General features: G+C 38.2%; 1 protein-coding gene across 1 annotated transcript in view; it reads left to right on the top strand.

The window, feature by feature from the left end:
- The window catches only part of PPARGC1A (PPARG coactivator 1 alpha), a 101,061-nt gene that overhangs the window by 48,127 nt on the left and 26,986 nt on the right, over positions 1 to 25,948 (top strand). The window contains exons 3-7 of the mRNA XM_066384116.1: positions 9,693 to 9,887; positions 11,463 to 11,585; positions 12,450 to 12,654; positions 16,897 to 16,942; positions 17,052 to 17,125. Coding sequence (XP_066240213.1) covers positions 9,693 to 9,887; positions 11,463 to 11,585; positions 12,450 to 12,654; positions 16,897 to 16,942; positions 17,052 to 17,125 — 643 coding nt within the window. The remainder of the gene's footprint in view (positions 1 to 9,692; positions 9,888 to 11,462; positions 11,586 to 12,449; positions 12,655 to 16,896; positions 16,943 to 17,051; positions 17,126 to 25,948) is intronic.

Here is a 25,948-nt window from a genome sequence, read left to right as displayed (position 1 = left end):
TTGCAAATTAATTGCTTGATGATGCATTCTAGTGTCCTTTCAAATACCAGGGCTGGTGAGAGTAAACCTCTGTATTTACAAGCTGTGTCTCAATTCCTTCTTTTCTAAAAAGATGAACATTACAGTGACTCTTACAGAGTCGGGGCTTTGGAAATTATTTCAGAATTAGCTCCTCTGTAGTTGTCGCTGTTCATATTTACTCCTTCCCCACTAAGAATATCTTGGCTGCATGCCTGACCTATTAGCTGGTGGATGAGAAATGAATGCAAGCTCATTTCAAATCATAGTCTAAGATAAACATTATTAATAAAAAAAATCTGCTGGAGGTGGAAGGAGGTAGAAAGTACAAAACAAACAGCAATGACCACAGCAAAAAAAAAAAAAAAAAAAAATTAAAAGTCACATTAAATTCTTAGGACTAGTTAGACTTTTTAGTTAGTGTCTTTCTTTATTTTTTATTAAGCATCTACTATATTCCAAGTCTCTTAATAGCGATCAGACAGGCTTTACAGATCTTCTATTTTAGACAGATCACGAACAAATGTATATTTAGTAACAGAAATAAGTGTCAAAGGAAAAACTATACCAGAAAAGTAGATAGAATGTGCCTGGAAGTGTCAGGAACGTTTCACTGAGAACATGACATTTGAGTAAATGAGGAGATAAAGGGGCAAGCCATGTGGCCATCTGGCAGAAGAGCCTTCTAGTAAGGGGAAACAGCAGGTGCAAAGACCTTGGGGCAGGAGAAGGCAGGAGAATGCCTGACATTTTTGTCAGGAGAATGCCTGCCATTTCTGTGGACTCATGAAGAGGTCAGAGTGATCGGAAAGATTCATATGAATAAATGAGCGTGTTGACAGGTGAGATGATGTGGTCTTAGTATAGAACAACCAGCCATACATCTAGGTAGCCCAGGGCAGTCTGGAGTAGCCCCTGAGTGGTTAATTATCTATATAACCTCCCGCAACTCTCAAATGTGTTCTGGCTTGGATGATAAATTTTATGGCGATCCTAGTCTAGTAGATCACTCTTAGGATTTTGGTTGTTATTCTTAGAGCCCTGGGAAGCCATGGAGGGTTTAGTCAAAAGAAGGCCAAGATAATGACATAAGTTTGATCAGGGTCACTTAGACTTCCGTGTTGAGAATGGACTGCTGGGGTGGAATGGCAAATGGCAAGGCTGAAATCATGGATGCCCGTTAGGAATCTATAAGCTTATCAATCTGGCCAGCACACTGCAGCCAGAGTGGGGTTGTTTCATTTGAGACCATGCAGCTAGCTGGTGGTACAAATGGAACCGGAAGGAAGTCTCCTGACTTCTGGTCTGGTGTTCTTTACAGAGGGCCTGGTTTCTCTCTTAGTTTAAACTTGAGGAAATATTTTGAGAAATAGACATGAAACATCTCCTCTTCTCTCCCACCCCTGGGAATGGCTCATTTTGAGTACATCAACCCTGATTCCCTTAGGTCTTTCTCTTGAACCTCTGGTTTTACACTTTTGGCTCATGTAACCTCGTAAGAGTAATGAACTTCGCATGTTCAGTACATACTTATTAACTTGTGAATGTGCCATATGTGCTAATAAGTTAGAATGGAGCCTAAGTACAGATGTGAACATACATCTCCCTACTTAAAAGGAGCACAAATATTAATAGGAATTATATAGATTTCCACAGATCTAAATATGTCTATTGAGAGAATTCTTTGTTTTGCTTATATTTATTTCCACTTGATTCTCATTTTATTTTTGTGGGCATTATTATGTTCAGTGTCTCATCATTGGTTTCCTCAGAGTAGGCAACTGAAAAGAGGAATCCATGTGCTTATTATGCACTTCTATAGTCAACTACCATTGAATATGTGAGACTGCACTTAAGAGATTGAAATATATTTTCAGATATTCTAAATATGTGCTCTTGAAATACAAACTTTTCTGTCGGAGGGACACAGTATGTTATGTATAGACACATTTACATATATAATATTTTAAGTAGCCTATATGTTCATGGGGAGTTACTCAGATAGTAACATTAAAGTCTGTATTCTTTCCACTAGCTACAGAAGCAGTAAAACCTTAAATTCCAGCAACTTTGGTGTCCCCCAGGGCAAATACTTGTCACAGAAATTGCTTATCTCACCTAGGAATAAATAGGGGAATAAGCTAACTTTTGGGGCATTTGTAAGAATTAAATAGATACAAAATATGTATTTTAATTTTTTCCATTGATTTGAGAGAGAGAGGTTAAAGGAGACAGAGAGGGAAGCATCTAGTTTCTGTTCCACTTAGTTGTTCCATTTAGTTGTGTACTCACTGATTGCTTCTCGTACAAGCCCTGACCCATGATCAAGCTGTGTTCTTGGTGTGCTGGAATGACACTTTATCCATTGAGCAATACGGCCAGGGCCCAAAATATTTTTTATAAGACATGGATGATGTAATGTGATATGGTCTTTATTGTCTTGATTATGTTTTTGTTGCACATACATGCTTGAGATTTCTGAAGTCAGTTTTTCCTACCTTCAAGTGCCCAATGCTTTTTCAAAACCCTTTATTCCATATGCCAAACAAAATGCTTACAGGTTGTTTTCAGGACTCTTCCTATTGAACAGGGTAGAGGTTAGCAATGCATAAGAAGGGTCACGGAGTTCCGCCCATTTTCTGTTGTAGTGTGAGAAGCTGGGCAGACACACTGTTGGTGCCCCTGCCTGGGTGTAAGCGAAACCACAATGGATTATAGACCATCAAAGAGAGAAAAGGAAGAAAGAGAAAAAAAAGAGAAAAACAGTTGTTTGAATGTGAGTCTTCAAAATATTTAACAGCCTTTCAGCAAAGGCTCATACCGCTGAGTGCACACGTGCAATAAATAGTCAGTGACTCGGTATCTGTTCTAGTAAGATGGGTTTTTTCATTCTTTTTTTTTCCAGAAAGCTAAAAACCTCAAATTCTCTCAAATTCTATTTTAATGGTTTAGTCTAAATTGTGATTTTTTAAAAAAAATTTCATTTCAGGAAAAAGTTTTTTTTCTTTATTGCAAATTCAGCTTCTTGCAAATCTTGAATCACACTTTGTACATCAAAACCAAAATTTATACATGCACAAGTTTTTTGGCTTCTTGTGCATGACACTGAGGTGCAGAACTTCATGTGTGGATGGACATTCAGGAGAGAGACGCCTACGATCAATTGTATTCCTTATTTGTACCCCTGAATCCATCTTAAAAGTTGGTTTCTTATTTATTTATTTCAACTTCTGATGGAGTCGAGTGGAATGAATAATCCAAAATAGTGGATAATCCAAAAATGTCATTTATATTTGGCTTCAGAATACATTACCAGATGTTACTGTAGCAGATTTCCCTTCCTAATTAGCCCTCACTTAAAGGAGGAGTTAATTTTGTCTTCATTAGCTGCTTCCAAATCAGCCGGATGAGGCAAGGAGGAAGCCCAAGGCATGCTGGGAGTTCCGGAGGAATCTGGCCCAATGCTAACGCCAGGGCAGATCTACTCAAAGAATGAAATTCAAATATGGTAATCAAAATGATAGACACGGACCCTGAAATATTTATTGAGCACCTTCTTCAAGAATTCTCAGGTCTTTATTCACTCTTTTTATTTCCCTATTCATCATGAGTGCCGAAGAATTCCGTAATAGGAATTAGGCAGATAATAACCTGAAATTTTATGTAGAAAAAAAAAAATAGAAGCTCGGAGAGGTTAAGTGACCTCTCATACAGATGGATCTTGGAGTAAACAGTTCCTAAGATACTAAAACTGATTAATGAGTGATAAGAAGACCCCACTGTTTCCTTCTTATTGATGATTTGAATAATGAGGAAGCAAGAATTCTCCTGGCTTAATTCGCATTAAGAGAGCTAAGATAATGAAGCTGTGATTAAATGGCTATTAAACTATTTTTATCAAACAGAGATCAAGCGAGTGTGAGAATCTAGGGACACAGAGTATAATTGCAATTCTACAAGATGTGGAAAAAAATGTGGACTGTCATGCACAGGGCATGGTCCTTCCGTAATGGCCAGCATTTAGAAGTCCACGGGAGACCACATGCCGTCTTCACTCTGGGTTTCTCCCTGAGGTGTCGGTTAGCATTTCAAAGCCCCTCATCTCCTCCTTCATGTAGTGGATTTATTCACTCTGAGTGTGCCCTTGGATGAGTGGAATGCACTTTCTGCCCCAGGATGTATGTGTCTTACCAGTTGGAAGATCCTTTTGCCAATTGCTCACAAAGGAAGAAGGCCCCAATATTATACCCTGGGTCCAAAGTTTCAATTTGAAGGTGATTCGACCCCCAAAGGGGCAGAATTTACCTTCCTTCCACTGTGCCTTTTGAATTATAGCAGACTTTGTCCGGGTCATTCAGGCACCCAGCAGTCCCAAAGAGCGGACCTGAACCTTCTGATTGTGTTGACTGTTCTGAACTCTCGTGTATTAAGGATATGACATTGCGTTGGAATTGTCGCACATTCTAAATCTGGGCTGTTCGTATTCATGTATGCGTCTCATCTGCCACTAAAAGTTCTTTATACCTTGAGTGAGTTTTTGTTGAGGTTCTCTCTTTATTCTTGGAGAGCCCCTTAGAGAATGAAGTGTTGCCGCCACACGGACCTTTATTTAGGTTGGGAGAAGAGCCGCGGACTAGCATTGTGTAAGGAGAGCCCAAGGTTGAACCCCAGCATGGGAAATGCGCTCCACAGCCGCGGAGCTCTATGGCGGAGGAGCCTGTTGGCCTGGCTCTCACCCTGCTCCCTCCGTCGGCTGCCGGCTGTGAGACCAGCTCAGCGTGGGTGCTCCACATTGCTCCCCACTCGAGAGCTGCTCTCTCCTCTCCACGCTGTTTTCCTTTCCAGTTTAAAAACTTACTTGAAGCTAAGAAGTATATTTTTCTTAGAACAGTCATTTTCGGTACCGAGAAAGCAGTATCAGAGACAAGTTCTTGCAAGGTTATCTTGCAATGTTGTTTTACTGACGGTGGTGTTTCCGCGGCCTGTCACCTGTGAACAGACATGCGTCACTAGGCCAGTGCACTTCATCTGCAGCAACTTTGATTTATTTGCTCTGTAAATTAGGACCAAAGCAATAATGAAAAAGTGGCATTAATTGTTTAACAGAGTTTTTTTTTTTGTCACATCCATTCTTGGAAGTGTGTGATTGTTGAAATTCACGGTAGGAGAATTCAAATCGCCGTGGTTAGGGACAATGTTCACTCAAGTTTACATGTAGGAAAATCTGTTGAGCTTCAACACAAAAGTGTCATTGGTAAATATCAGACTTTTCCTCTAGTCTTTTAAAGGTAAAGAAAACAGAGAATTTGAAATAACAGCATTTTTTTTCTTCCTTGATTCAGGAACGCCTGTTCTATAACAATTGCTCAATTGGTCTTACAGCTCCTCTATAGTCATCCACATATAGGAATGACAAATAAAAGGTTTAACTTACTTCTAAGGGATACTGAAAGTAAATAATGATTAAAGCCCTACTAGTTCATACTTGTTTAATACCAGCCTATTCAACCTACATACCCCAACATACACACACATGCACACACACACACACACACACACACACACATAAACACATATTTCCAGTCTTCCATCCCATAACACTCACCCCCTCATTGTGGTTCCAGTAGAGAGGAGAATTAAAATTTAAAATAGTTGGTGGTTTAATCAGATCTTGTAAATTAATTAAAACATTATCAGGCTCCAATATTTCTGCCATTGTATTCGATGTACATTCACCCAGGCTCATTAATGAAGTTGGGAAAAAACTAGTTAATTTAAGTGTTCTTTGTCATTTTGACTTGATTGGAATTATTGTAGTTTGTTTACACCAGGGATAAAACTAAGGCACTATTGTATTATGTGATTGAAAGCAAATAGAGGCTTGTAATTTTGCAGGAAAGCCAAACACAATATTTAAAGCAGGGTAAACAAAGTTACTCATTTATTAGTAAATATTTTTAATTATTTTCTTCTTGAGCTACTTTTAAATTTGAAATAAACTTTTATGAAAGTTGGGATACCTAGGGAAAAAATGTCCAATTTACTGAAAGTGTGCGTGTGTTTGCGTGTGTGCTTGAGATGAGACATTTTCAAAATTATCTTTATTAGATAATGTGGAGATATTTATATTAATGTAAATTTCATGATTTTAGCACATTTAAAATAATAGATATATATTTTATTTCATTATAACTTTTATTCAGAACAGTTTGATAACATGTTTTTTGTCTGTTTGTTTGTTTTGGTATGTGGGAAATCAAAATAAAAAGAAGAAGATTGGAATCTTTGGAAATCAAATTATGACTAGAAAATAAGGGAATATCATTTCAGTATCTTTGTTATTAAAATTACATTGTTTAGAAAACTGAGGGGGAAAGAGGAATGCTCAATAAGGTTTTATTATTGAGTTGAGCAATTTGGATTTTAAAGGACTGGTCAATTTATGGAAGGAAGTAGTGCTATTTTTAAGTTACCATTTTTCTGATTCGGCTTTACCTTGTGCAGTGGGCCATTTGGTACCGGTCCGCAGAAAAAGAATAAATAACTTACATTATTTTTGTTTTATTTATATTTAAGTCTGAACAATGTTTTATTTTTTTTAAATGACCAGATTCCCTCTGTTACATCCATCTAAGACTCACTCTTTTTTTTTTTTTTGTATTTTTTTTTTTTCTGAAGCTGGAAACGGGGAGAGACAGTCAGACAGACTCCCGCATGCGCCCGACCAGGATCCACCCGGCACGCCCACCAGGGGCGACGCTCTGCCCACCAGGGGGCGATGCTCTGCCCCTCCAGGGCATCGCTCTGCCGCGACCAGAGCCACTCCAGTGCCTGGGGCAGAGGCCAAGGAGCCATCCCCAGCGCCCGGGCCATCCTTGCTCCAATGGAGCCTTGGCTGCAGGAGGGGAAGAGAGAGACAGAGAGGAAGGAGGGGGGGGGGCGGGGGTGGAGAAGCAAATGGGCGCTTCTCCCATGTGCCCTGGCCAGGAATCGAACCCGGGTCCCCCGCACGCCAGGCCAATGCTCCACCGCTGAGCCAACCGGCCAGGGCCTAAGACTCACTCTTGACGCTTGTCTCAGTCACGTAATACATTTATCCATTCCACCCTAAAGGCCAGTCCGTGAAAATATTTTCTGACATTAAACTGGTCCATTGCCCAAAAAAGGTTGGAGACCACTGCATTAGAGTCTTAAAACTCCTACAATTGCTGCTCCACTCATGTCAAGTCTGGGGGCATCTGGAAGAGACATTATGCAAATGTAGGAAAGGCCCACTAAAGTCTACTAGAAGTGGCAAATAGCTCTTCCTTGCCTCTTGAATCCAAAAGAGAAAGAAGTCTGGATGGAGGCTGATCAGTAATGAAGGAAAACATTTTTATGTGAAAATAAAATGTATGCATGATAAAGGCCTGCCTGATTTCTCTAGTAATACAATTTGATTTTCTGATTAGCTGTCTTACTCTGTGATTCTTGTAATTTTGTCAGGCCAGTTACCTGGAGTTCAGTACTAGAAAGAGAGGAAGTGTGGGCCCGGCTGGCTTCATTAGATGTCAGCAGCTTAGGTGCATTTTATAATAGAACCCGTGCAGGATAATCAAGCTATTGTTAATGTCATAGCATACAAAGCTTAAAAAAAAAAAAAAAAGACTTATGAAACAGGTCAAAGTGGACAATGTGAAGTGCTAAAATAAGGAAAAGAAAATGCTATACACAGCATATATTCTACACAATAAATGCAGATCAATGAATTATTCAACAAGTAATCAATGAGTACCTCTACTGTATGCCCAGCATTGGTTGCTCAGGTGCACGAAAATACCATATTGCCCTATAAAAAAAGGTGCATAAGCTTCAGTTTGGGAGGCCTAGGAAGTACTGAAGTAAATATTGTTTTTTATAATAAACTGTTTTTACAGGTTCTTTCCTTCTACTGGAGTGTTATTGGAGGGTGGAATTTTGTCTTACTTCTTTTTATACCTTCAACACCTAATATGATCTTGACATAAAGTAGATGTTAAAAAATATTTGTGGAATTAATTAGTAAACACTAGCTTTCCAAGGAAGTGTTGGTAGTAATGAGTGTGGGAAATGAGTTAGAGTATGTTTGGAGGAATCCCCATTAAAAGTAAGGTTGTACTAGAACTGTACCCTTGACCACAAAAAAAGAACGCATTTAAAAGATGCACTTAGAAGTATTCCATAGTATATATGAGCCACATCTTCTTTATCCAGTCATCTATTGACGGGCTTTTTGGTTGTTTCCATGTCCTGGCCACTGTGAACAATGCTGCAATGAACATGGGGCTGTATGTGTCTTTACGTATCAATGTTTCTGAGTTTTGGGGGTATATACCCAGTAGAGGGATTGCTGGGTCATAAGGTAGTTCTATTTTCAGTTTTTTGAGGAACCACCATACTTTCTTCCATAATGGTTGTACTACTTTACATTCCCACCAACAGTGTATGAGGGTTCCTTTTTCTCCACAGCCTCTCCAACATTTGCTATTACCTGTCTTCTTAATAATAGCTAATACTACTCAGCCATAAGAAATGATGACATCGGATCATTTACAGCAAAATGGTGGGATCTTGATAACATGATACGAAGTGAAATAAATAAATCAGAAAAAACCAGGAACTGCATTATTCCATACGTAGGTGGGACATAAAAGTGAAACTAAGAGACATTGATAAGAGTGTGGTGGTTACGGGGGAGGGGGGAAAGGGAGAGGGAAAAGGGGAGGGGGATGGGCACAAAGTAAACTAGATAGAAGGTGACAGAGGACAATCTGACTTTGGGTGATGGGTATGCAACATAATTGAACGACAAGATAACCTGGACTTGTTATCTTTGAATATATGTATCCTGATTTATTGATGTCGCCCCATTAAAAAAATAAAATTATTTAAAAAAAGAAAAGATGCACTTAGAGATAGGACAGATAAAGAAGCCTCAGGGTAGTTTCAGAGTTTAGGTCTGAAGAATTGCTGCCCAAACACAGGAAGTCAAGAGCGGCTAAGCTTGAGTTTTGAAGATGACAGAACTATTAGCAGCTAGAAATGTCTAATAGGCAATTGTGATTGTGGATTTATAACTAAAGTTGGGAAAGATGTTAGGGAGAAGAATAAATGACTGTAGAGTGTTCAGTGATGAAATTAGAACTGAAATTATGAAAGTGTTCAGTTTCTCTTAGTATAGTTTAGTTTCTGGTGATATTCAAAGTGTTGTATACATTTTAGCAGGTACTATACTATTGAGATCAGAGCACTCTACATGAAGATGAAATAGATATGGTTAAAATTTTCTCAAGTTCTCAGACACTCTAAATCGTCTCTTTTAATGAGGGAAACAAGATGTAAACAAGTGGAAAATGTCTGAACAACACAGAATTATATACAGCCATATTAAGCACGGACATGATAAATTGCTTAATTGGACAAATCAACAATCAGAAGTTGGTACAGAAGAAGTACTAACTAATTGTGTGTTTCAGGCCAAAAGTGAATTTGGAGTTTGAGGAAGACATGATCTTTGTGTTCTGCATTTCCATTCAAAATTTTCATGTATTGTTTACTCATTTGGCTCAACATGTCCAGTCAATGCTGATTAATAGTGTTACCCGTCTCCCAATGTCAACATACTCACGTCTTCTTCTGTTTTTCGGTTTTTGCAGAAGATAGATGAAGAGAATGAGGCGAACTTGCTAGCAGTCCTCACAGAGACACTGGACAGTCTCCCTGTGGATGAAGACGGATTGCCCTCATTTGATGCACTGACAGATGGAGATGTGACCACTGAGAATGAGGCTAGTCCTTCCTCCATGCCTGACGGCACCCCTCCGCCTCAGGAGGCAGAAGAGCCGTCTCTAGTAAGAACCCTTCCTACTGTTTAACAGGAATTGGAGTTGCCTCTGGCTACCCGCTGCATGGGTATGATGTAGTAACAATAAGGTCCGGATTTTGAATTTAGACTGATGCCAAAACAATCCCGAAGTACGCTCGGCATTGAGAAGTCTGTGATTCTGTGTTAAAAAAAATATTGATAACAGTCTTTGTGTAATCTTCCTGCATTTTTAAAAACTATCTTTTGTATCTATGAATATATGTGTTTATTTCTTAGTATTATTTATGTTCCTGGTAGAAATTTAGAAAACATGGGCCAACCAAAAAAAAAAAAAAAAAAAAACCAGACTAAAATATTCACCTGTAATTTCTAATAGCCTCTAATATGCAAAATAATTGAAACTTCCTCTTTCATTAAGATATATCAACATGTCTGTGAATTCTAAATGTGTGCATTATTCTTAAAGGTTGTATAGTATTTTATTATTCAAAGATGTCCTAATTTATTAAGCAGTTCCCAAAGTTGGATATTTAGTTTTTTGTTCCTATTTTTCACTGTCATAAATTATATAAGAATTGGCATACTTGTAGTTTTATTCTTATGAATACAGTTCTAGAAATAGAAGGTATGTCAAGGGGTATGTAATATTTTAAGTTTTTGGATCCATAATTCTTATGAAGATTGAAAAATAATAGCACATTTGCAACCTGAGTTACCGAAATTTATGGTAAGCAATGAAGAGTAAATTTGTTGGCAGTGAAGAGTGAATTTTCTTTTCAATGCAGTGCTTGACCAGAATTTTATTAGTTCTGATACACAGTTTTACTTTCTCATCGATGGTAGCCATTTGTCATTTGCCATAAATTTGATGTAAGAGCACACAATGTAAATTACAGTATGCCATCCTCCAAATTTTAACAATATGCTCTGACATGCTATTTAAAGGTTGTTTATTGCCCAATACTAAATTTTTAAATGTTGAAAGCACTCCATGTAAATATATGGAGACCTACTTATATTCTTTTGCCTTCTGATATTTCTGGTCTAGAAGAAAATATCTTATGAGAAAATTTCTTATGAGAAATGTATTCCCCAATTTCTCCATTTGTCAGCATTGTTGGCTTTGCTGTCTAGAACTGTGATTTCTTTACATTGATACCAGATGATTTTCATCCACACAGTTGGTTCAGCAGGGAGGCGTTGTTGACCTAGAGTCATACTACATGTCCAAGCAGGGAGGTCCTGGATAGCCTTCAAGTCAAACAAAGAAACAGAAGTCAAGAGTCAGAAAATGCTCTGACTGAACCAGAACCCACACCTGACTCTCCCTATTTACAAATCTTCAAAGATAGCTAGGTAGACATACTAAGGTGCAACTTTCATCTTAGTTCATAGGGTAATGCCAAACTTTTTTCTTAATAAAAATACATTTTTGTTAGTTCCTTTGTGCTAAGGTATGATATAACTAAAGAATGATAGAATTATTTTTTATAAGTAGAACTAATTTTTTATAAGTAGTTATAAACATTAAAAATGTCTACACTGGTGCTTAGAAGACTCATGACTGTCTTGCTTTTCCTCTTCCCTGATATGTTTCTAGCTTAAGAAGCTCTTACTGGCACCGGCCAACACTCAGCTAAGTTACAATGAATGCAGTGGTCTCAGTACCCAGAACCATGCACACCATAATCACAGGATCAGAACAAACCCTGCAGTCGTTAAGGTACGAAAATAACACAGGAGGGGAAGTAACAAAGGGTTTTTGCTTGACGCTGTAAAACAAATCATAGGTTTATTTACATGTGTTCATTCCACCGGGATCCTGCAGCTGCTTCACTATGGTGAAACCAATTATGAAATGAGTTTCTAAAAGCAACACTTCAGCTACTTGTAACTAGGAAGAGTTCATTGACGCTTTGTCTTTGGACAATTAGAATGGAAGTTCCACTGTCTGTTACTCCTTTGCCCATCTTATTAATACTTAGAGCTATGTGGGCTACAATTTAATTTGTTGGTAGGCCGGTGTTATCTATAAGTGACTTCAAGATGCAGGATTACTGTTTTGCCAGCTGTCTAACCTGAGAAAGATTGCTTTGGAATCACCACAAAAGATCTATCTCTGCCATTAATTGGATAGAATGCTGGCAATGACATAATTCGGTTAGCGGGCTGTATTAAACAATGTTTGTCTTGCCATTCACTGTGAGTGAAAACGGCGCGTTAAGGGGTACTTAAGAGAATTGTGAATACTGGGCTCTAGCAATCAGTGGCAAATTAAGGTTTAAACCAGCTTCTTTTTTTTTTTTTTTATTCACAGTAAAGGCGCTGTAGGGTCTTGTTAGTTACATGTTGCTGAGTAAGAACATTGAAATGTAGGAGAAATGAAATAAAAAGCTGCATAAATGTCATTTAGGAATTTTAAATGTAATTTTCTTTCCTTGTTCTGCAAACAATTATTCACAGCTCATAGATCTAGTACACTTAGACTGAACACTTCATTGAAAATCTCATCTCTTCAGAAAACCTATATCCATTCTTCTAAGGTTCAGTTCACTAATTTTAGCTTTCTTTATGCCTTGTTTTTAAGACTGAGAATTCATGGAGCAATAAAGCGAAGAGCATTTGTCAACAGCAAAAGCCACAAAGACGTCCATGCTCAGAGCTTCTCAAGTATCTGACCACAAACGATGACCCTCCTCAAACCAAACCCACAGAGACCAGGAACAGCAGCAGAGACAAATGCACCTCCAAAAAGAAGTCCCACACACAATCACAGTCGCAACATTTACAAGGTAGGCTGGGGACCAAAACACGCTCTGTGTGGTGAGGGCACTGAAGGCGAAATCCAGCGTGCAGTGGGCTGATGACGCCCAAGCTCCGAGCTTCAGTTCCTAGGTGTCTCTCTGGGAAGAGAATTCAGCACTTGACCATAGATGGGGAGGAAGTCCTTCCTTAGCCACACATTGAACCTCTCCTGTTTAGCTGATGCACAATTACCAAATGGCAGCTGAAACGTTAGCTGGGTTGGGGGTGGAGTCCAAGGGGGTAGCATTGCAACCTCAGATGAGGTTTATGTGAACTCTGAAATGCTGATAATTGAAATTCTGAGCAAGCTGGGCTAGGCAATTCATTACAGAGCTTTTTTTTACCCCCTTTCAATAATGGAAAACCTAAGGCATTGTTGATTTTCTGTGAATATACGTTAAGATATTGTAAATAATAATTATGAAGGCTCTTGTGATTATTAAGTGTATTGTTCGCTCTCTTCTTTTAAAGAATACATGTTAGGCTCACAGCTCTTATTTTGTAAATAAGGATCTGGAAATTCTTAGAATTCAAAAAATTTGCTTTCCCATCTTTAAAAATATTGCCTAGATCAAACAAAACCTCTAGGCCGATGTTTTATTATCCCCATACGTTAGTGTAAGGATGGCGGGCGCTTCTGAGGCAGATCAGGGTGGTCTGGGGAAAACCCCTCATGGCAGAGAGATACGTAGTTTTCTTTCTTTTTGACTCTTTCTCTCAAAATAGTCTTAGAGACCTCAAAAGAACTTGTTGAACGTTATCTTGCTTTAAAGTATCCCATTTCCATGTGAACTTGACCTGTACCCCTGTTGTGGATGTGGGGTGTAATCTCATCTATTGATAGAATCTCTGCACACCCACCTCTTCTTTTCTTTTCCTGTCCCCAGCTTTTCCCAAGCAGCTGCGGGGGAGGGGTCTCACCCCGGCTTGGAATCATGATCATTGGGCACAGGCATGCTGTTGTTGCCGGGCTTTGTTTGTTTGTTTTGTTTGAGTTTTTTTTGACAGAGACAGAGTCAGAGAGAGGGACAGGCAGACAGGAAGAGAGAGACATGAGAAGCATCAATTCTTTGTTGCGGCTGATTGCTTGTTCATTGATTGCTTTCTCATTTGAGGCTGGGGGGGGGGGGCTACAGCAGAGTGACCCCTTGCTCAAGCCAGAGACCTTGGGCCCAAACCAGCGACCTCGAGGTTTTGAACCTGGGTCTTCTGCGTCCCAGTCTGACTCTCTATCCACTGCGCCACCGCCTGGTCAGGCTTTATTTCAAAATTATTTTCTTTCCCACCATTTTCAGTGCCCTTCTCTCATCGCCACCTCCCCATAAGCCCAGAATTCTCAGGAACTTTCCTTTCATAGTTTTAATTGGCTCCCCGTTAGGTTTTTCCTGGAGGCTGTCTCTCCATCACTACCCATCCCCTTGCTGTCAGTTCAAGGGAATATATTTATTCAAATGAGCCAAGTTTTCTTAGCTTGCTCAGATCTTGATCGGCCCGCACACAGTCGCCGGGAGAGTTTCTATAGAGAAACCCAGCCGCGTGGGGGGATGCCCGGCTGTCCAGGGCCTCGGGTGCAGGAGAGCCAGCCCAGCTAGATACGCTGCGAGCGGAGGAATTCACGGGGCGCCTCGCTGCCTCCTGCCGGTCAGGTCATGCATTCATTTTCTAGACCTGAATATGAAGTCTGGAGCTCCATGAAATGTTGTAGTCTTTGAACCCAGCCCAGCAGTACGTGTTTTAATGATTTTTTTTTCTTGAAACTTTAATTGGTCCTATTTGATTTTGAAGTGTTTTTTTTTTTATTTTGTTTACCACTAAATATAACTGTAAACCATTACAAACCATTAAATTGTAGCACTTGACAGAATTAAATTGGCCTATGGAGGAAATATTTTTTAGAAGAGCTGTAAGTGGGGTTATTTTTTTTTAAGGTATATGTCTGTTGTGAGGCAATAAAAAACCTATCCCAGAACAAATATATATATATTCTTGTGGTTATTAAAGGCCTAAAAGAAAGTAAACATGTCTGGCTGTTAATAACTAACAGGAAATATATAAATGCTCAGCTTCAGGGATTATTTAAAGTATTATTCAAAATTTGAAAGAAAAAAAGCTATGAGCTATTGGACAGGGTCTACTGAGCTTACCATTCCGAATGTAATTTTCTTCTCACTGAACTTCCTGTGTGGGTTCTTCTAAGTCTCTTAGGCTAATGGTCTGGCCTTTGGCACATGTTGGTGTCCCACTTATTTACTTATTCATTCATTTGCTAATGTATTCATTCATCAAAAATACCATGATCTGCATGAACATAATGAATTCCTGCCCTCAAGGATCCTAGAGTCTCTGGCCTCCCGCTCACTGGAACAGTGTGGATGAAACTTGAGTGAATCAAGTCCATGTTCCCTGAGCTGCTGAAAGCACGGGCGTGTTCAGGGATTACAGTCTGTTTGCGGGTTTGGGTTTTGCCCTTCCTGTGGCCCTCATTTCCTGTTTACCCTTGGTGCCCTTAAATATGGCCACAGCCTTTTCCTCTCCTTCTGTTGCCCTCCTCCTTACCTGTACCCAGCTATCAGAATTTTGGGGGTCTTCCTTTGAGCATTTCAAACAGCCTACTCTACACGTTGAAAATGGAACTGTAGAGACTAATTTTCAGTGTGCGTTTATTGTATGAGAGAGCACACAGTTCATATCTGGTGTCATTATTTATAGAACCTGTATGCATTATCCTAATTATTAGTTGAGCGCTCTAAAAGCTGGTAAAGTTCCTTCATAAGTGTGTTATTTTTGGAAGGCTCATTATATCAGACACACTGAAAAGATTAATGTAAAACCAGTTCATTTATCTGTATATATGAATAAGGCTATCAATCGATGTATCTACTGGTAATTTGTAGAAGACAGCACTTCGTACTACTGAATGTACACTGGATAAATGAGAAACCATTCCTTTTTTAAAAAACTAACTCTAAGTCTACAAATTAAATATGTAAATACTATTTATCCAAGTAAAGTACCTTATTTCAGGTTGAATTGGATAAAATAATATTTTTACATTTCAAAGAACCTTAATGACTGGTGTTGATTTATTTACTTTAATATCTGTTGGTTGTAGTTCCTTTTGATAACAGAAGAAAGGAAATGTATTCTGGGCCAACTCTGCCAGTAACCAGTTTTATGTCTCTGGTAATATCATTGAGCATTTCAAAAGATTTTTCTCTGGTTTTTCACCCATAAAATAAGGAAGTTTATTCTGAAGATCTTTTTGATTTCAATTCTATGATTTTCATGACATAAATGACTATCTCTTGACCTTTTGAACATAGTTATTTTACTGAAAAAAATTTACATGTATAATTATATCCCTGTAGATAAGAATATATATATTGATATATATGTATATACATATATATAAATATAATATATATACGTAATATGGAGATACATATCCTAAGGGCATTTTGCATCATGTTTTTCCTCCTTCTGTTCAAAATACAAGACTGCTGAAGAGTAGCAATTGATATTTTGGAGTAAGAAGATTTTTACTTCACTCTTTGTAGTTGGGAAATGCCTACCGTGGGAGGTAAATTGTAGGAAGTGTGGAAGGAAGTAGAACAGCTCTCTTTGTAAATTGGTAGGCCTCTCAACAAAGAAACGTCGTGTCTTACTGCGCCCCTCGGATTTGGGGATCTGAAACCCCTGGTTCCATCCATCTGGATCAGTGTTCACAATTTGCCATAATCTCTCAATTAATTTTTTCATGAATGGAATGGTTATTATGTGAGCTTTGGCCTCATACAAACAACCTATTCTCAGGCTAGATATAAAATTATACGTTTTAGGAGAAAAATCAACTGAATATTCATAACGTTCTGTCGTCTTGTAGTTACTCTGCTCTTTGCTTGTCTAAACAAACCGTGTACTGTATTCCAAATTAAAATAGAAAAGATTATTTCTCTCTGATGGTATGATGCAAATTTTGTATCCTTAACAGGAATGCTACATTTTTGGGGAAAATTCTATTCTCACATGGTTTTTGAATGATAGTTTCATGATGCAAATGTTTTTTGTTTTGTTTAGTATAATGGATGGTTGTCTGACTTTGATCCAATATTCAAGGATTTCCTTACTTTTGTTTTTCAGTTTCCATCCTGACTGTTGTAGAAAGAAAACAAACAAACAAAAAAAACCCATTCAATATTTCATAATTAGTTTCCTTTTTTTTCCTTTAGCCAAACCAACAACTTTATCTCTTCCTCTGACCCCAGAGTCACCAAAGTAAGTATTAAGAAACGTAACCATTTTCATAAAGGGAAGGGGGTTCTAATACATTTGGCTACAGCAACTCCATTTCAGTTTGTTTTTATAAATGTGCCATATCTTCCAGTGACCCCAAGGGTTCCCCATTTGAGAACAAGACTATTGAACGAACATTAAGTGTGGAACTCTCTGGAACTGCAGGTGAGCCTTACATTTCACTTGGGATTGTGTGTGTGTATGTGTGATATATATATATCACACATTAAATAATAGAGGTTTTTTATGTGATTAAAGAAAATAATAGAGAACAAACAACTTTGTGTGTTATCTATAAATGTTTCTAATTGTTTTTTTTAAAGATAGTTATGATGAGTCAGACTTGAGCCAGTCTCTGATGTATACAGGGTAGGGGCAAAAGTAGGTTTACAGTTGTTCCTATGAAAAATAATACAATAATAAGTAACACAAGAATAAACTCTGTGTTTTGCATACTCACAACTGTAAACTAAACCTTCTTTTGCCCATCCTGTATGTATTACAGCTTTAGATCCTCAAATAACCCTCCTTTAGATTAAGACACCAAAACTTGAGTAGGAGGAGAAATGAACATTTATTCATTCATTTCCCACTCAATAATTGTGCCAGGAATGTAAGTGGTTTTGGCTAGTTTCACAAGACCTCTTAAGAATGGTAGCAGTTCTCTCATTTTTAAGATGAGGAAATAAGGGCTCAAAGATGTTAAGTCATTTGCCCAGGATCACAGAGCTAGAAAGCAAAAGAGCAAAGGTTTGAAGGCTGGTTCACTATTTCTCAGGGCTTCCCTGGGAGTGTTTCTCACTTTCTGGTGTACTTAACAGTATAATGCTCTCCTCTATATGTTATCATTTTAATATCTTTTTAGCAAAGGAGAAAAATGAAAATATACCCACTCAGCAAAACAAAACGTTCTTATATATATTTTAAAGAAGAGCTATTTCCTTCAGCATTTGGACTTCTGAACTCAGTCTTAACTTCACATACTGAAGAGGAAGGAGCACTAGGACTTGGACTGACCTCTGAGAAATTCATTAAACAAAGAGTTCCAAAGCAGACTTTTGAGTTGGTTGTAAATGGTGTCTTTGTGCAAGTGCTTTGAGTTTAGGCACTTGAACCCCACCCCACAGTGAATCTTAGGATGTCTGAACAAGAAGTTCCTTGGCTCTGGCCATTGCTGATAAGGGTAAAGGAACAGTAAGTCAAACGAGATGCTTTCAACCAGGACCATGGTGCCTATGTGCACTGTGGTCGTTGTCACTAAGTTTAATTTCATACTTTGAGTTTGCTAAATTACCTCCTTATGAAAGGTTTATTGCATGATTTGGTAAATCAGTAGAGTAGTTAACTTCATGGTATCTCTATGTATTTTATGTGTGTGTGTATGTATGTAGACTCACATATATATATATATATCAAATATATCTTTATATTCATACATAAGTATACACATATATTTGTTTATAAGCATATATACATAACATAATTTTTAAATAATTATAATTTATAAATATGATTATAAATTACTTTTGTGTTTATATATTATATGCAGTGGAGGCTCCTATATCTGAGCAATGAGAATGAGTATTTGGTGGGTTTACTATAAAGTTGACTAAAGTTTATGCAGTTTTGTCACTATTTTTGCTTAAAACATAAATATAAATGAAAATATCAACTTTTTTTGTTGAAGAGAAAGATCTTGATTTTGAACTTAAGTGTACTAACTAGGGATTTCTTCTTTTTTGCCACAAACCTCATTAATAATGCGTTATAGATGGTCTCACTTTTTGTTTCTTACTCTGAAAAGAAAAAATTAAAAATATTTGTGAGGTGGTCTGAGTAGAGAATCATTCTAGATTGTTATGATTTTCATGTAAATTATAATCAAAATTCCCATGGTTTCTCAGTGTTTTTCATTAGCACCCATCTACAACTTATTTGACAGTCCTTCTTTTAGTCTTTATTGGGTTTTTTTTATAGCAATTTTTGTTTACTGATATTTTATTAATGTACTTGCTATTTTATTCTGTTATATAATTTTAGTCACCAGTATACTGGACATTAACTGGCTTGGGAAATGCCTTGCCGGGGCTGATAGCAACCAGTTAACTGTAAGGAAGCTATTAACTAGGAATGTTCAGACTCTTGTGTTAGTCAGTTACTTGGTTTTAGAGGGGACTGAGAAAACTTCCATGGTATATATACCAAAACCAAGCTTTGTGTGACAGAAACATTCTTTATTATTCTCTGATTATAAATAATAAAGTCTACTATAAAAATATCAGTAATATAAACTGGTAGAAAAGTTATTTGTAGTTCTAGGTTACAAAGATATCTGTACCATTGTTTCAGTGGAAGATGGGTATTTTCATGTCCTGCGATCATTTTATTTATATATATAATTTTGCATCCTGATTTTGCCTTTAACATTTTAATAAGGAACTTTTGTGTATTGCAGCTCTTTATTATCAGGCTTTTAGGGTGCTATATAACCTTGGTTTGAGTAGGTACATCTAAATTTACTTATTCATACTCCTACTGTTTACATTGAGGCTGTTACCATTTTGAAATAGCACTGCAGTGGAAATCTTCATTCATAATTTTTTTTAATCTTATAGTCTCAAAATAAATTTCTAGTAGTTATTCTTACTGAATATAAAGACATAAATATTTCAGGGGCTTCCTCATATACCATTATTTCCCCCATGTATAAGGTGCACCTCAATTTTAGGGCCCGAAAGTTGAAAAAAAATGTATTACATAAAGTTATCGAACTCAAGTTTTATTCATCATAAAATTCATACAACTCCTCATTACTGTCAAAACTCCCATCCATTAGCTTGTCCTCATCTGTGTCTGATGAGTAATCACTCTTCAGCAATGAGTGCAAAAACAAGCGCAAAATTGTGGGAAATGCAAGTAAAAAAATCTACAACCACTGTATAAGATGCACTCAGGTTTTAGAACCCAAATTTTTTGAAAAATGGTGCGTCTTATACATGAAGGAATATGGTATATTGCCACATTGCTTTTCGAAAGGTGTTTTTCCATTAGCACTCCATGGATATATTTGCTTTATTTCATCCTTGATAGCATTGGGTATCTTTGTTTTCAAAATATTTTAATTTATATGTAGGAATGTATCATTTAAATTACATTTCTTCTGTTAGTGAGATCAGTTGTTATAAAAATACACTTTGATTTTTTTTTGCCAGAAGTTTTAATATTCCTCTTATTGATAGTTACCTAATTTTAAATAATCTATTTATAATTTTGATAGGCCGTAGCCTACACTACTGAAAGGCAGGTAGAGATTTATAGAAAATACTTATATTCTTTAAACATATATACAGTGGATTTGTTTCTATCAGTGAACCAGACTTCATCTTACTAGTTTAAATTCCTTTTTCCTGGTGCTTTGAAAAATTATTGGGTACAATGAAAATCAGTTTAACAATGTATTTTTCAAACCTGCTCTATGTTTGCAATCTAATAGATCTTGGTGGATGATAGTATAGCAAGTGTCACACATAGCAACTAATCTATGAAGCATAGTACTTGGCCCATAGTAGGTGCTAAATAAATGTGTTTGTGTTTGAGATGAGGACTTATAGGCTGTGGAGAGAAAAGAACATGTTGTATAGGAAGCAGGAAGGGAAAATATTACTTATTGTTTATATTGTTTGGTTATCTCTTAAACATAAATGGGCACAGAGGGTGTTTTTAGTTTGCTGAGCATGGTGGTTATAAGTGTGAAGATGCAAATTAGAGGCAGGGCCAAATCTCATTGCATAAGAGAAGGGATTTAAAGCAATAAGAAAAACAGAATGAGGAGGAATGTGGAGGATACCACAGAAAACTGAGAGACGTTTGGAGCTTGCCTGGAGGGTGGTGAATGGAAGAGGAGGCTGGTAGAGTACAGTTTTGTTTTGTTTTGTATTTTTGTTAGAGATATCATGGGTTTGAAATGTACGATGTTTACAATCTTCATCTCCTCTAGAAATCTTGAGTGAAATTTGTTGCATGGTGTGTTTGGAGGATGTGACCAACCCTAATTATGCTTCAGAGACTCACCAGAGGGAGGAAAGCAGTTATCAAAGGGACCCTGTAACGTGGCTTCAAGTTAGATACGATGATGGCAGGAGATTGGAAAGAAATCTAAAGGCAGTTCAGCATGACAGAAGCATTAAGACCGTACCATTATGCAGTGAGTGAATGAGAGGATCCTTGAAAGTGCTTTTGGAGGAAATTGGGCTCTCCACAGGGTAAACTGCCTTGCGTATCAGAGTTTGAAGTGTACAAGTGGAAAGGGGAGAAGAAACTGTTGGAACAGAAGCAAGAAGGCAGAAAATCAAAGAGCTGTTTGGGGAAGAAGGAATTTGACGTGGGTAGAGAGGTCAGTAAGGAAATACACAAGATAAGACAAGGACTTCCCTTCCTTCATCTTTTTATTTCTAGGCCTCCTTTCAATATCCTTACTCTTTTCTAGGTCTCAGCTTCCTCTATTTTAAAGCCTATCTCTAATTCCCAAATGAAATTACTGTCTGACTCAAAGGACTAAATTATAGGTTGAAACCGAAAATTGCCAGTATTCGACCATTTCTGACATACAAAAAATGGCAATTTCATGTGGTTTAACCTGAACGAATACCTTTTATGAGCAGCAATGCTCCAAATAAAAGTAATTTATTATGATTTTTTATAAAACAGACAGCGTAGCTTAGAGAAGTTGTGAGGAACCTTGGTGCTGGTGTTGGACAAATTCAAGTTCAGATTCTGGATTTGCCCTTATCTAGCTGTAGGGCTTTTGGTCAATTGAAGAAACATCTGTAAGACTCAGGATCCTTATGCATCGAAGGAAGATAATAACACCTGATTTTATTGAATCATTATGAGGATTATATGAGATAAAACATGAGACAGGTTTATTCCAGTACCAGCACATATATATATGTTCAATAACCATTAGCTATTGAATTACTAATTCTATGTTAACTTCATCTACTGGGGTCATTGTACCTTGCTGCACATCTTTTCAACTTTTGATTCCCTATATCTATTCCCTTTAACTAAGTTAATGTTATCTCCCCTTTGGCATTCTCATATATGAAATTATGTATTCCTTTTTTGTGGCAAAAATCCTCCTAATTCTCCAAGAAATTGAACAAATCTTGCTTTTGGTGTGGGTGTGGTATATACCAGACATAGGTAGAAAATCTCCTCTTTGATATTCTCTCAACAAGAGCTCTCTCTATCATGACTACAAATTGTGGAGGTTAGACACTTCCTAATAGCACCCCATATATATGATCTCTTTTGACTCTCTAACCATTTCATTGTTGAGGGAAAAGTTATATGTTGATTCCAGCTCTGTGGTGAACCTTGGGTTCAGAGGAGGTCTGCCTGACCTGAAGCCTGATGTTTCTTTCCTGAAGCCTGAATTTTAAAGATAGTAGTTGACATCTGTTATGTTAAATAGGTTTCCTTTCACTTGCCAAGTGTCATTGATTGGTATTGGCTGCCAGCAGCATTGTGTTGAGAAGGATTCGAAGGCCAAGTCTGTGCTCAGTAGGAATGTCATGATCAATTAGTGATGTCTGCCATAGGTGCAGCAGGGGGGTGGACAGGGTAGAAACAGCACTCATGTTGTTGATTTGTTGTTGATCCTTGATCTACAAACTTCATCTGTTTGGTTATGGCAGAAGAATTGTATCAAGCTGTTGCCCAAACCTTTTTGGTATCTTGTTTTTCTTTACTCTCACCTTTTTTTTTTTTTTAATTTAGTGAAAGGAGGGGAGGCACAGACAGACTCCCACATGCACCAGGACTGGGATCCACTCGGCAAGCCCACTAGGGGGCAAAGCTCTGCCCATCTGAGGCATTGCTTCATTGTTCAGCAACAGAGCTCTCCTTAGCATCTGAGGTGGAGGCCATGGAGTCATCCTCAGCACCCAGGCCAACTTGCTCCAATTGAGCCATGGCTGCAGGAGCGAAAGAGAGAAAGAGAGAGGGAGGGAGAGAGAGAGAGAGAGAGAGAGAGAGAGAAAGAAGCGAGAGGGGGAGGGCTGGAGAAGCAGATGGGCACTTCTCCTGTGTGCCCTGACTGGGAAGCAAACCCGGGACATCCACACATGGGGCCAACACTCTATCACTGAGCCACCAGCTAGGGTTACTCTCACAAATTTTAATGACATTTTCCACACGTTTCAGTGGAAATATAGAGTCAACACAATTCTGAGACCTCCTGAATAATCCCTCTGTCCCATCTGCAGAGTCCTTGGGAAACAGGAGGGCTGAGATAGGAAGTTTGCTTTATTAGGTATTGCCAGCTGGTCTGACTTTGTGATTGTACCAAACTAGCTCATTCTGGCTGATAAAAAACACTTCTCTTTTACAGGTGTAAAAACTAATTTGATTTCAAAATAGCTGTTAGTAAAGCAAGATGAGAGAAAAGAGAATGCTCTTTTGGCAGAAGGCATTCCAATCTATTGCATATGGAGATTTTCAGAGTGCTAGACTTTTTTGTTTCTGAAATGAGAATGGCAAAGCAATGTCAGCTGAACACGGTGGTTTTAATCACAAGGCATGAAGAAATTTAGTTAGGGGCCAGAGTGACCCCAAAACTTCATAGATACATATATGCATATGTATATATAAATTGTTTTTATTTTTATTACTATAAAGTGATAAAAAGCAATATCACTAATTGGTAGCTTAGGAAATGAGAAGAGCAAAATCACAGGCAATTTCATCACCCCAACACATTACATCTTAGCAACGTTTTTCTTTAATTGACCTATTTTTCCCCCATGGTTTTCATGATAGTGAACTTGTGAATTGGTGTCCTTTATTTCTCACTTAGGGTTTTCCCTCGGGTTCAATGGGCAGTCATTCAAAGTGCACATCAATGGACTTGTATTTACGAAAAAAAATCAACCCACTCACTAACCAATCAATCTGTACCTTTTTAGTCTTCTTTTATGTAGAGTTTTATAGTTTCTTTTTTGGACTTCCCATTTAAAAAGTTCATTGTGCCGGATGGAATATTGACAAACAAGCATAAATTTGATATACCCTTTTCCTATAGACTTCTATTGTTTGTGACTTATCTTTGGGGAGAGAGACCAAAGCAAAATACGAGCGATAGTCGGTCATTTTAAAAGGAAAACCACAGCGTAGAGAACTGGAAAGTGATCTGACAGGTCATATAATCCATTCCCATGCCCGAAGACTCCAAGGAAGAGAGACCCAACAAATTCTTACAGACTCTTCCAATGTTTGGCAACTCTTACTGTCGGGAGTTTCTTCCTTATTTCAAATATGTCCTTCGTTTTCTATTTTCAGTCTCATTCTTCTTGACCCAACATTGGGGAAGATAATTCCTTTGTTCCTCAGTGTACTTTTCTGGAAGGGGAACTATCCACTTTCTTTTAAGCCAAGAACAAGAAAGCAATTTCCTCTCCCATAGTAGCTTGGGAGGCTTAGGCAGGGGACACCTGGAAATCCAGTCCTGCCCAGCCCCACCCTGCTCCCCTCTCCTGCCCCAGCTCTGGGGGAGAGTGCGTGATGGTCGAATGATAAGATCTTCATCTTCCTAGAGCAAGAAGTGGGGAATTAGTCACATGTCACGGGAATGTTCTGAGACTTTTCTGCATGGCCAGTTTGTTCCCCTGTCATGAGGGGTGATACAGGAACCACTTAGAAAGTAATAGAAGCAGAGGTGCTGTCAGCTGGAGCAGGGTGGAGGGGGGTGTCCCTCTGTGTCAACTGTTACCATTCTGCTTGCTGGCCCTCACAGAGTCCCCTGGGGAAGCTGAGTGCACCGGGGGAGCTTTGGTCAAATAGACATTCTAACAACTGGTGCAGCAGTGAGAGCTCATATTGGGATCAGCCCTTCCTGTGTCTTCTCAACACCTCCTCCAAGTTTTTGGGGCCACAACTATGTGAGTGGGACAAGTCCTGCACCTCTCTTGAACCAATCCAATCTTCCTTTTTTTTTTTTTTTTTGGTGAGTTTTTAAGCAATTTAGAAACTCATCTTCTCGTCGTTTTTCCTTAAGCAAGACCTGAATTGGCATGCGGCATAGGAAAAATCTCACTGTCGACTCGACTCTAAAGCAAGTCCCAGCTTTAGCAGTGGATTCTGTAAAGTGTTGTAAAATGGTAAAATAAAGATCCTGCCGAAGCCATTGGGTGGATAGTGGAGCACAGCAAACAGAGCAGAGGACTCCCCATTTACCAGACTCATTCAATTAAACAAAGAAACCCCAAAGAGAACTCTTCCAAGAAAATCGTTTTATAGCACATAATGAAAAACAAAATAAAACTTGTCTCTGACTTCTTCTTCTTCTTCTTCTTTTTTTTTTTTTTTTAAATAAAAGGGCTTTTTAAAAAGATGACTGTAGAGCGTGTAGCACTTCTCCCAGATTTGCTGTGCAGGAGTGCGTAAGTGTGAGTGATGGAGAGGTACTTGTTTATTATAGAGCACATTTCAATGCAGTAATCATAAATATTGCTAAGGTTGTGCTCTGTTGAAATATGACCTACATACTCTTGATTGTTTGTGTTACGTGATTTGTCTGACACCCATTACATTCTGGGTAATAGCAGCCATTTGTTGCTCTGCACAGCAGGCTCTTTTGACAAAAGAAAATAGGCAGCAATAAAAAAGCTATAGTCTGAATTACATTCTGCACAGAGCTGCAGTGCTGAGAGTTTGTGCAAGTGTGTTAACAATGCTCTGAACTGCCTCTTGTCAGCCTTCAGCCTGTAATGGCCATCTGTCCTCCCATAAATCTGTCAAAACCTGCTAAGTTCAAGAGAGAGCATGGAATATACCTTGTACTGTCAACGCCAGAATGTACACATTCCCCGGAAAATCAACACACAGGAAATAATCCGGAGGTTATGGGAGGCGTTCGCGCTCTTGGTTTAGGCTTGTGGGATGAGACGGAGGTCCGCTGATTAGCGGGAAGATGAGCGAAGGCAGTGG

Source organism: Saccopteryx leptura, chromosome 5, assembly GCF_036850995.1.
Source record: "Saccopteryx leptura isolate mSacLep1 chromosome 5, mSacLep1_pri_phased_curated, whole genome shotgun sequence".
Taxonomy (NCBI): Eukaryota; Metazoa; Chordata; class Mammalia; order Chiroptera; family Emballonuridae; genus Saccopteryx; species Saccopteryx leptura.
The sequence above is the reverse complement of the archived record's forward strand: the minus strand, read 5'-3'. Positions and strand labels throughout refer to the sequence as shown.